At 35.5% G+C, this 13,009-nt stretch overlaps 1 protein-coding gene across 1 annotated transcript; it reads left to right on the top strand.

The window, feature by feature from the left end:
• The first annotated feature begins 358 nt into the window (after positions 1-358).
• On the top strand, positions 359-5,610 carry LOC143228032 (uncharacterized). Its single transcript, XM_076459379.1, has 2 exons — positions 359-1,087; positions 5,349-5,610. The coding sequence occupies exons 1-2, from the start codon at positions 801-803 to the stop codon at positions 5,404-5,406; spliced, it is 345 nt and encodes a 114-aa protein (XP_076315494.1). The 5' UTR covers positions 359-800; the 3' UTR covers positions 5,407-5,610.
• The last annotated feature ends 7,399 nt before the right edge of the window (positions 5,611-13,009 follow it).

Below are 13,009 nucleotides of genomic sequence, written 5' to 3'. Positions count from 1 at the left end.
ATTTACATACTTGTGTGTGTGTTTAATTTTTTAAGTTGCATTTTCAAGGAAAATCTCCATTCGGGCCAGTACTTTAATAACAGTAATCTTTTCTTTTGGCCGTTGTGACTTGACACCTTGTCCATGTGGTTAAACATAGGACTGAGGAACATTCAGTTCTAGAATTGAGGTTATTAAAAAAAACACACGAACATCTAGATAGAACGCGAGTTACTTAAATCAAATGAAATGAATTGTTTTACGTATATAACCTGCCATTCTTAAACACGATAAACCTGACACTGTTAGATACTCCTTTTCTATTATGTAAATTGCTTCAAACAGGCTTATTCGAATCCCACAGGAAGTAGTGACCGGGCTAGATGGTGACGTCACAGAGAAGTGAAGTCAAGCAGCGCGTTGCGTTCATGTTTGTACTGCTTGTGGCCCGAGCAGCAGTTTGCACGCATCCTATTGTTGGCGGCAGCAGATTCTGTTTGTTTATTTGTTTTTTTTCGTCACAGCTTATGATTGTCCAATGATATTAAATCTACACAACATACTGAAGATTTCGGTTCTCCCTGTAACGTGAAAAATGTATAGCCAGCCGAAAAGAGTAATAACGTCACTTCGGTATTCAAAAAGAATGTTGCATTTCCTGTGACGTCTTAAAAGTGATACGACACTTCTCTTCCTCTCACTCTCGGCCACGCAAAAGCCGCTGAATCAAATTGTTTTCTGACGTCGCACGAATAACACGAGTCACAAGCTCCGAAACTCCTGATAGGTCCTGAACTATCGAAGTTTCACTGTGGTTAATCATGAGATATACTCAGCAGGTAGACCAATGGACGTGGTGGGTCCAAGTCGCACTGTTTTCTAACAGCAAAGGGTCCATCTCTACACTCTTGATGAAGGTGGTAGCTCTCTTACTCTTCGTCGGAATTGCGTCAGGAGATTCCAAACTTCCCGCAGGAAGAATAAACGACACGGAAGTTTGCCCGAAGCAATGTATCTGCATAAAAGCTACAACCCAGATAAAAGTTGATTGTTCTAACCTAAATCTGACGTCAGTTCCTTCAGCCATCAACCCAAAAGTTGCTTCATTGTAAGTAACTCTTATGTATTTCCTTCCTTCTCTTATCAATCTTTCTAGTTTAGTGTATGTATTTGATATCGTTAATTTTATTATAACCCGTCATATATGTGAGAATTTCTAGTAATTAAACTGACGTTTATTGTTTAGTGTTGCCTACACACACACACACACACACACACACACACACACACAACACTTTTATAATTTGTTTATTTTTATTTTACATACCACGATACTAATGATTGAAAGAAAGGTGTCATATTGGTTATGTAAGACAATAATAAGGTGCTGTTTTTTTTCGCGACAAGGGTGTAAAATTCTCATTAACGCCCCTCAAGTTTTAATTACGCTATCAGTTCTCATTTTTAAACGGCTAAATGTATCAAATGCGTTTACACGAGAGGTCAGTATACCTAAGAACGACCATCTTGGATTGATTACAGTATCAGTGACTGCTGAAAAACAAGAAAGTTTCACTCCTCTCAATCGAATCTGATGAAATTACGAGCAAAATAATCAGTTTATTAAAATTAAAGTCTACGGGTATTCAATACCGTGTGAACGGGTTATTAAGCTCTGTAAAAGACAAGACACGTTTGACCGTTATTGATGGCTGCACAACAGGGACACATGATTGAAAGTTGTTTCTGAGTTGACCTCAAGTTACTGCTGACTTTGTTCAGTAAAGACAAGATAACACGTTTTAGTCCTGGCATGTATCGAATTAAATTATCACTGAGAAATATTATAACTGAATATCTACAATTGAAATTAAAATACTTGCTCTTGTAAGTAACCCTAAAACTGTTAAATTATTTCATAAATTTATGCGTTGATCTTCAGAATATTCCATAACATTTAACTCTAGTTCTATATTTCCATATGGTTTTTAACATTCATACTCAAAATACATTGTGATCTTTAACACTCACGCTCAATATTATTATGTGATCTTTAACAATTGCCTTCAAATCTGCCTGATAATCTTTAACATTCACATTTAGAACTACCCTGCGATCTTTAACATTCACACTCAGAACTACCCTGCGATCTTTAACATTCACATTCAGAACTACCCTGCGATCTTTAACATTCACACTCAGAACTACCCTGCGATCTTTAGCATTCACACTCAGAACTACCCTGCGATCTTTAACATTCACACTCAGAACTACCCTGTGATTTTAATACACCTTCAAATTCCTTTATTATTGTCCTTGATATTACCCTACGAGATTTAACCGTTCGCACTAAAACTACCCTTTTAGATGTAACATTTATTCTCAGGACATCTCATGATCTTTAACCCACACTTAAATTATCTCGTGACCTGAAACGTCCCAATATCTCCTGATTCTGAAACTGTTCCTTAAATTCAATTCTGAGCTACGAACTTTCCAAAAACTTTTAACTTTAACGGTCAAAGTTTCCAAAAGCCTCAAACTATCTCATAATTTTTAACTTTCAACCATCAGAAAAACCTGTATTATGTACACTGTACAATTTATGAGTGTAGCCTTAGACCCTTCCTAGCACGAAATATTCGGGGAATAACTTTAAGTACATTTTCCATTCTTTACGGAAACTTTCCGTAAAGAAAACGAACGGGTAATTATCTCGTCGTGTAAGGTTTAGCCCAAAATGTAAAAGTACAACGTTTGCTTTCTTCGGTCTTATTTGTAAGTTTCGAATTTGAAAGAAATTGCAAAGCAGTACTTATGCTGTAAGCACGGGTTCATATATAACAGTTTATAACGATTTGACATTACGTTAATCGCTTGTTTTCTGTAGTTGGTGAAGCCAGAAACCCTAATATCTTTAACAAGTATGTGTTTATTGTGTTTTAAGCACAATTTTAAAATTGAGCTGTTATACCTATTTTTACTCTTTGTTTGTTCCTTTGTTAAATTTCGCACAAGATGCACGAGGGATATCTGCTCTAGCCGTCCCTAGTTTACGAGTGATAGACTAGAGGGAAGACAACTAAGCAACAATGCGCTCGACTCGCAATCTGTCGTTGCGGGTTCTAATCCTCGTAAACGGAGATGCTAGTCTTTTCAGCCGTGGAAGCGTTATTATGTGACAGTCAACTCCACACTTTTCGATGGTAAAAGAGTAGCCCAAGAATTAGCGGTGGGTGGTTTTGTATAGCTGTCTTACCTCTAATCTCCCACTGCTAAGTTATGGATGGCTAACACAGATGTGCCCTCGTGTAGTTTTGCGCGACATTAAAAATAAACCAAATTAAATCGACTAAAACAAATCAGTTACTTATATAGAGATTTCTAACGTTGTTGAAATATAGCGTAAGTTTATTATAAACTCTTGAATGAATAACAAAATAAGAAACCTGATAACCCATGCACGTTTGGTTATGAAAGTAGACCGTTCTACTTAAAATCCTAAAGAAAAGGGTCTATCTTTCGAAAGCGCTTGAATTTATCAGGTTTCTTATTTTGAGAAGAAAAGCCTACCTCCAGAAATCGCTTAGGTTATCGAATTCCTTATTTCATAACAGAGCAAGTTTGAAACTCTGAGCGAAACTCTATCAATTAAACTTGGTAATCAGTATAGCTAATTAAAGACGCGTTTCTTACATCTGACTTATGGTAGATGTACTTCTCCAGCCGATTAGGGTTTATTACTAAAAAAAACAAAACTATCTTACAAAAGGCGCTTGGTTTATTGGTTTTTTTTTTGTAATTAGCTGATTTTTGGTCTAGTTTATTTATTTTAGCTTTGAGCTACACAATGGCCTGTCCACTATAGCGAATCTAACCCCAGACTTGGATGTCTTAAGTCTATGAAATTTGTTTTTTGGTTTCTTTTGAATTTCGCTCAAAGCTATACGAGAGCTATCTGCGCTAGTCGTCCCTATTTTTGCAATGTAAGGCTAGAGAAAAGGCAACTAGTCATCACCACCTACCGCCAACTCTTAGGGTACTCTTTTACCAACTAATAGTGGGATTGACCGTAACTTTATAGCGCCTTCATGGTTGAAAGAGGGAGCATGTTTATAGTGATGGGGATTTGAACTCGCGACCCTCAGATTACGAGTCGAACGCCTTAACCCACCTGGCCAAGCCGGGCCCGTCTATGAAATTATCGCTTACTAACCACCTAATTCTAAAGTATGGTTATGCCATGGTTATTAATTTTCTAAGACACTGTACCTTATTACGAGATAAAATATTGTAATGTAGTAGTTACTAAATATTATTTAATGGGAAAAAGCAACTAACACTTACATTCAAGAAGTTAAACAACATTCAGAATATATTTGATTTTGGAAAATGACCAGAATTTGTGACATTTATAACTCTGAAATAAAAAATAATATATAACGATTTAAATACCTTCATGTACGTTTTGAGAAGTTCCATTTAGGAATATGTTGGTCTTAACTTCAATATTCTACGTTTATACTTCTAAAGTATTCATTTCGAACCAAATACTGATGCAGAAGAATCACCACAGGACTAACATTTCAACAGTGATAACATTTGATATCTCTCACACACATTCATAATACGCACATGATAATTGTTTACGTATATGTGTGTATGTATATATGTATGCATTTCCTGAATTTTTTACTTGAAAAATAATAATTATTATTCCACAAAGTTCCTAGACGTCTTAGTTAAACAAAACGTATCATAAGTGTTTGATTGTCATAAAACTTAGCACAAAGTTACACAAAGTACATTCACGCTAGCCGTCCCTAATTTGAAACTGATTGACGAAAAGAAATTCAGCTTGGCAAAAGCACCTACTGCCAGCTTTTGGGACTCTAACCGAATAGTGGGATATGACTCTCACTCTTATAACGCACCCACTTCTCCAAAGTGCGGAGTTCGATTTTGCAATAACGGGAAAAGAGCCATTAACCATCGGATTCAGAAACTGGCATGTTAACAAATACACCATGCTCGGCCCAAAAAGCATTTTTAACCACTAATCAGGTGGTTAGGTCACTCGACTCGTAATCTGAGGGTCCCCGGCTCGAATCCCCGCCACACCAAACATGCGTTTTAGCCGTGGAGACTTTATAATGTGACGGTCAATTCCACTATTCGCTAGTAAAAGAGTATCCCAAAAGTTGGCGATGAGCGGTAATGACTACGCGCCTTCCCTCTTCTCTTACACTGCTATATTTCGGACGGCTAGCGCAGATAGCCCTCGTGTAGCTTTGCGCGAAGTTCAAAGACAAGCGCACAAACTGCTTTTGTAGTGTAAGTTTTAATTTCGGTTTCCACATTCATTCCAGGTACACGTTCAGGTTAACAGAAGGTGTGGAAACTGTACCGTTAAACGGTCGCTGTTAGGAGACTGGCTTTACTGTCTCAGACAATTTACGTCCTTTCCCTACAGTGGCTCAATGGTAGATTCGATGATTTATAATGATAAAAAGCGTATTCTGATATACGTTGTACGCACAGTTCTGACAGCCCATTGATGAGACTTGCCTCCACATACACAAAACAAATATTGAACGAAATTATCAGTAATAAAGGCTTGTCTAAAATTGACATTTCAGTATTTCTTAAGTGTAGTGTTTACGTCGGTAATGACAGTGAAATATTTGAATCTCTGCAACTTGAAGTCTATGTATTTGGAATATTTAACCTTCGCGAGGATAATAAGTTTTATCTATTATACACGTATCGATTGTTTAAACTTCTCAGATATTAAGATTTAAGGTAAATTTCGATGATAAACTTCAAATTACAGCTTTCAATCTGTAAGGGGTAGAGACTAAAGACATTTGTCTTTTGAATCAAGCACAAGTCAACACAATGTTGCTATCTGTGCTCTGTCCACCACGGTATCGAAATCCGTTTTTTAGCGTTGTAAGTCAGCAGACATATCGCTGAGTCACTGGATGCCTAAAAACATTTATCAGCTTGTTTAATTATTTTTAAAAATCGAGATTTTGGAAGGTTAAAACATCATGTTAACACACATTATTTATGAATACATTCCCCTACACTTAATACCTTAGTACAAGCCAACCAACTAATGGGAATGATTCCACATTAAAATGATTTTGGAGTCTTACCACCTCGATAAGTCCATGTTGTCCGGTAATACTTTGTCTTAAAACCGTGTATCTTGATAATAATCCTGCAGCGCAGTTTCTATTGCAAAAGACTCCGACGTAGCGCTGTCACATTTAAAGTACACTTCTCATTCCAGCTGCTTTCCATTATTTAGTGCGCTTATTTTAACAGACTTATTGCACAGAAACCATTAGACGACCTTAGCGGTATGTTTTCAAATTAAATATTACAAAATTACCGTATCATTTTCCAACTGTATGATGATATATTTGACGGTTGTCCTGATATGTTGTGGAAGTAACTTATGTATATGTGGCGTGCATTACATTACCAGATGGTGGTCCTTTTTTATAATGTTACATTCTGTTTTCTGGTACACATGGATGGCTTTTATCACTGACATCTGTAATTCTTGGACCTTATCCTGCTACAAAACACCGAATTCTACTAACTATGGCGTGAGTACGACTTGTTGCAAGTATCTTTTCAGATCATCTAGGGATCCTAAATGATCCATTTTCTTTATTTTTCAAAGCCATTGAGTGGAGGGGCATCTTTGTCTTGGAAATTGTAAATTACCGATCTGATTATATGAAAATTTGGCATATGAAAGGATTTTTACAAATATGTTCCCAAAAATGATCAGTTTTTGGTGGCATCACAGTATCTGTACGTAGCACCCAACATCGTATTATGGTTGTGATACATTCCGTACTACCATTACATTATCTTGACTATGGTTGTCATGTGAATTGATGACTTACATAATCAAAATCGTTTTAATATGTCATATTCAACTATGTATATATATATATATATATATATATATGAGAATCATCTACCACTTCGATATGTATATTAATACATTTATCTTATAGTTTAGATTTACATTGTATGAAAATCAAAATCCGTCATCCAACCAAACGTATCGTCACTTATTCTGATATGGAACTGTATTTGTTGAACATATAAGGTTTATGAACCGCGTTTTTATGCTGAGTTTTTTGAGTATTTTTTTTGTTGAACGGTTTTGGTTTTCATAAAATGTTAAGTATTAATTTTACGATTGTACATATCAGGAGAACTAGATCCTGAGGGTTGCGGGTTTGAATCCTCATCACACCAAACATCCTTGTCCTTTCAGCCATGGAATCGTTATAATGTGAAGATCAATCCCACTATTTGTTGGTAAAAGAGTAGCCCAAGAGTTGGCGGTGGGTTGTGATGACTAGCTGCCTTCCGCCTAGTCTTCCACTGCTAAATTAGGGACGGCTAGCGCAGATTGTTCTCATGTAGCTTTGCGCGAAATTAAAAACAAACTTCATCAAACGATTTTATCTTAATTGGGGAACAGATTACAAAAGAAGGACTTTATTAAGGATGAACTGACAGCAAACTTACGAGGACTGAAAAACAAACCATACTTGGGTGGCTGAGACAAGTTTTCCTTTCGAAACAAATCTCTTTTTATGTTTCAAAATCATGAACGTTAATTGTTCGGTGTGTGGTGCATTAAACAAATACAGCTTCAGATCAAACCATTCGTCAACCTGTCATGTAAAATCTGATGTAAATTCGGTTCATTCACCAGCGTGAGACTAGATAGTTGGCCCGGCATAGCCAAACGTGTTAAGGCGTTCAACTCGTAATCCTAGGGTTGCGGGTTCGAATCCCCGTCGCACCAAACATGCTCACCCTTTCAGCCGTGGGGGCGTTATAATGTTACGGTCAATCCCACTATTCGTTGGTTAAAAAAGTAGCCCAAGAGTTGGCGGTGGGTGGTGATGACTAACTGCCTTCTCTCTAGTCTTACACTGCTAAATTAGGGACGGCTAGCACAGATAGCCCTCGAGTAGCTTTGTGCGAAATTCCAAAACAAACTAAACCAATAACACGACATCGTACCCGAAACAAAACATCGTATAATCAGCATCAAAGGCATTACGTTTCGTGTATATCAATATAATTCTTGAATAAATTATAATTACAACTTTGTTAACTACGTCTTATGTTTCTCAAATGTACAGTAGCAGATTTCCACTGTTAACGTTTCCTCAAGTCAAAGGTAAGTAAAATATAATTCCTAAAAAAGATTAATAAAGAAAAGTTTCAAATCATTTATCTCTAAGTATATGCTTATTGCAGGTCATTCTTCTGTCCGTCTACTAATTTCTTTGTCCAATTCCTTGTATATATATATATTTATCTAGCTATCAGAATGTTGCAACATCAATGTTCCTTTTGGAACTTAAAAGTTTGTTTTTTCATTTTTATTCAAACCTGTTTGTTTTTTTTTACTTTTAGTAAAATTATTTCTTTCTTCTGTTACCTTTATTTTTATAATTTTGTTTTCTTCATTTCTTCATTTCTTCAATAAGTATAACACATTTTGTTTTCTTCATTTTCTCAATAAGTATAACACATTTTGTTTTCTTCATTTTCTCAATAAGTATAACACATTTTGTTTTCTTCATTTTCTCAATAAGTATAACACATTTTGTTTTCTTCATTTTCTCAATAATAACACATTTTGTTTTCTTCATTTTCTCAATAAGTATAACACATTTTGTTTTCTTCATTTTCTCAATAAGTATAACACATTTTGTTTTCTTCATTTTCTCAATAAGTATAACACATTTTGTTTTCTTCATTTTCTCAATAAGTATAACACATTTTGTTTTCTTCATTTTCTAAATAATATAACACATTTTGTTTTCTTCATTTTCTCAATAAGTATAACACATTTTGTTTTCTTCATTTTATCAAGTATATACATTTTGTTTTCTTCATTTTCTCAATAAGTATAACACATTTTGTTTTCTTCATTTTCTAAATAATATAACACATTTTGTTTTCTTCATTTTCTCAATAAGTATAACACATTTTGTTTTCTTCATTTTCTCAATAAGTATAACACATTTTGTTTTCTTCATTTTCTCAATAAGTATAACACATTTTGTTTTCTTCATTTTCTAAATAATATAACACATTTTGTTTTCTTCATTTTCTCAATAAGTATAACACATTTTGTTTTCTTCATTTTATCAATAAGTATGACACATTTTGTTTTCTTCATTTTCTCAATAAGTATAACACATTTTGTTTTCTTCATTTTCTAAATAATATAACACATTTTGTTTTCTTCATTTTCTCAATAAGTATAACACATTTTGTTTTCTTCATTTTCTAAATAATATAACACATTTTGTTTTCTTCATTTTCTCAATAAGTATAACACATTTTGTTTTCTTCATTTTCTAAATAATATAACACATTTTGGTTTCTTCATTTCCTTAATAAGTATAACACATTTCCTATTTCATTTTTCAATAAGTATAACACATTTCCTATTTCATTTCCTCAATACGTGTAACACATTTAGTTTTCTTCATATCCTTAATAAGTAAGTATAGCTTGGTTTGTTCTGAACTTCACTTAAAGCTATGAGAGAGCTATCTGCGCTAGCTCTCCTAATTTAGCAGTGTAAGACTAGATCGAAGGCAGCTAGTCATCATCACCCGCAGCCAATTCTTGAAATACTCTTTTACTAACAAATAGTAGGATTGACCTTCATGTTATAACGCCCCTACGACTGAAATGGCGGGGATTCGAACCTGGGATCCTCAGACTACGAGTTCAGCGCCTTAATCACCTGGCCATGTCGGGACTCCTCAATAAATACGATACACTTTTTTCTTCACTTTACCAAGAAAAAAATGTTGCTCGCTGTACACCAGGAAGCCCTGAGAGCAACAAAGATTAAAGGATACTACTTATATTAAGTCAGTAGAGGGCCTTTAAGCGATGACTAAACATGCTTTTGATCTCTTATTCATGTGCAGGACATCATTCCAAAACTATATTTTTTTTTGTAGGATGGGGAACACATACAATTTCTTCCACAGTAATGTGTGAGTTAACGTTATTTTATATAAAACAAAATTTGAATTTCAAAATTGTGTCCGTCCCGTTTAATAAACTAATCCTATCCATCTGTAAGACCAGGTTTGAAAAATATGGAAATAACGACCCTTGAGAATCTTTCATTTTTTTTCCTTCTCCTCAGAATTTGCTCACACAGAAATATGTTGAGAATGTTTCATCAGTTGCCCTCTAATGGCTCAACGGTAAGTCTTAAACTTGCAACCCTAAAAATTGAGTTTCGATATCTACGGTAGGCAAAGAACATAGCAAAAGATAAAAAAACAACTTTACATTAGTTCACTAAAATAAAATTCACGCTGTTTTTTATGGAGACAAATAAATTTATTGTTTTTTTAAAAAACAAAGAAAAGGAATTTTCTTGTATAAAACGATTTTTTTTCTGATAGACTTCGTCTAAATGTAAAAAGATATCCCGATATGAATATAAATGTCAAGCCTAAAACATAGTTTTAAAATATCTTTCCAAAGCTTTGTTGTCGTTTTTTTTTTATTTTTATCTATCATACATCAACTTTAAATTTTTCTATATTTTCTCAGCTGCAAGTCTGGGTTCAGAAATATAAGATCCTCGTAACCCTATCACACACAGATCGTTTATACGAATAGTTTTATATGTAAAGTTACAAACTCTAGTTTAAAATTTAATAAGAATTTACTTCTAAGTCTTAAAACACAGTTTTTGTTATGCTATGTTTTATTCAGAATATCCTCAAACGTTTTTACTTGAATACACTGTAAAACATTAGAGTGTTTCTTCATTTGTTGAATTTCGAGTAGAGCTAATATGAAAGAGATATCTGAGCTAGCAGCCTTTAATTTTAAAGTTTGTTTGTTTTTGAATTTCGCGCAAACCTAATCGAGAGCTATCTGCGCTAGCCATCTCTCATTTAGCAGTGTAAGACTAGACGGAAGGCAGCTAGTCATCACCACCCACCGCCAACTCTTGGACTACGCACACTTTTACTGACGAATAGTAGGATTGACCGTCACATTATAACGCCTCCACGGCTGGCAGGGCGAGAATGTTTGGCGCGAACGAGATTCGAACCCAAGACCCTCGGATTACGAGTCGAACGCATTAACACGCTTGGCCATGCTGGGCTGTAATTTTAAAGTGATAGACTAGAAGGAAGACATTTAGTCAATAGGTTGAATGAACAACAACAGTGAAACATTTGAGTATTACATCTTGGAAGACTGCTCATAAAAATATCTCAGGTCTTTCTTCCACCATGACAGTTACCGTTTATCTCAACTCCATTTGTTCATTTTTGGACAGTCTGCTTAAATCATCGACAAAATATTAGTTACGAATTCTTTGGCGATAACAAGGCACAAACCACGAAATCACAGAAATTCTCATATTCACTGATCGGCTCTCTAAACACCCAGCCATACCCGGTTCTACGCTAAGCACCCAGCCACACCCGGTTATATCCTGCGCCCATTAGAGTTAGAGGTTATATTTTACTATTGTGACAACAGACTTGAAATGAATATATAATTACTTACACTAAAACACTACTCTGGTGTCAACGAAAAACTATCGATCGAGTAATGTACTCTTAATTTTTTAAGCGCTAAACTGCGCTCTATCTGCTCTCTCTCTGGTGTTTGTATATATATATTTGTATACCCAGGAGGGTCAGGTACACTAGACCTCTTCTTCCTATTTGCGCTGTTCCCACTGCTATGAGTGGTTTGAATTTCGCGCAAAGCTACATAATAGTTATCTGCGCTCGTTGTCCGTAATTTAGCAGTGTAAGACTACAGGGAAGGAAGCTAGTCATCACCATCCACCGCCAACTCTTTGGCTACTCTTTTACCAACGAATAATGGGATTGACCGTTACATTACAACGCCCCACGGCTGAAAGGGCGTGGCTCTTTGGTGTGACGGAGAATCGAACCCACGACCCTCGGATTACGAGTCGAGTACCTTAACCACCTGGCCATGCCGGGCTCTCACACCTATGATTAAAAATCGATTTTTAACGTTGTAGGCTCTCAAGCATACCACTGAGCCACCGCTAGTTTGGTGTTAAGACTCTTACTGTTTATATCGCCAACAACGCTTCAAAGATTGTTTAACCCGTTCAGGGCCATAGATGAGGTAACTCGTCCAATCCGATCGCAAACACAGTGCCACGGACGAGTTAATTCGTTCTCAATAATACCTAACTTCAACGCTAAATTTTAGCACCATACCTGCATTTGACCTACTTACAAATTGTTTCACTTTCGATCCAAAATGGCGTCACAAAAAAGTTACAAAATAAAGAAGCATAAGAGTTGTATTGTAGCATCTGAAATACTTGGCAGGCAACAGGTCAAGTGTCTTTTATTGTGAAGTCGTTTGATGTTAAGACTTCGGATGTTATAGAACATCAAAGTTTTACTGCCTGTAAGTAGGATAGGAAGTTAATTTACTATCACATAAAAAAAATATCTGATAAACATTGTGGTCCATATTATAAATAGGATAAACCTTTTTCGCTTACATACTTATTGAATTTGATTTTATTTACACGTCATCAGTGTTGAAGCCAATCTCATTCATTCACACCTGTTGGCTTATATTGATTGATATCTCATGATACAGTTTTGAGTAAGCCTTATAGCGACCACAATAATATTTTACTAAGATGTGTTAATCACCTGTGAAAACTACAAAATTTCCAACGCTATGCGCTCCCAGGTGGTAAAGAACAGAACTACTTCCTCTGGTTTGCAGTTCCGCTCTCAACACTAAAAGTTAATTCAAGTACAATAAATTGTTTGTTTATTTTTGAATTTCGCGCAAAGCTACAAGAGGGCTATCTGCGCCAGCCGTCACCAGTTTAGCAGTGTAAGACTAGAAAGAAGGCAGCTAGCCAACTATTGGGGTACCCTTTTACCAACGACTAGTGGGATTGATCGCATGT

Source organism: Tachypleus tridentatus, chromosome 10, assembly GCF_004210375.1.
Source record: "Tachypleus tridentatus isolate NWPU-2018 chromosome 10, ASM421037v1, whole genome shotgun sequence".
NCBI lineage: Eukaryota > Metazoa > Arthropoda > Merostomata > Xiphosura > Limulidae > Tachypleus > Tachypleus tridentatus.
The sequence above is the reverse complement of the archived record's forward strand: the minus strand, read 5'-3'. Positions and strand labels throughout refer to the sequence as shown.

Bases quoted from the DNA above. Each gene is read 5' to 3' on its own strand.
- LOC143228032 (XM_076459379.1), top strand. From the start codon at position 801: ATGAGATATACTCAGCAGGTAGACCAATGGACGTGGTGGGTCCAAGTC. The intron at 1,088-5,348 runs GTAAGTAACTCT...CATTCATTCCAG, and splicing joins AACCCAAAAGTTGCTTCATT to GTACACGTTCAGGTTAACAG.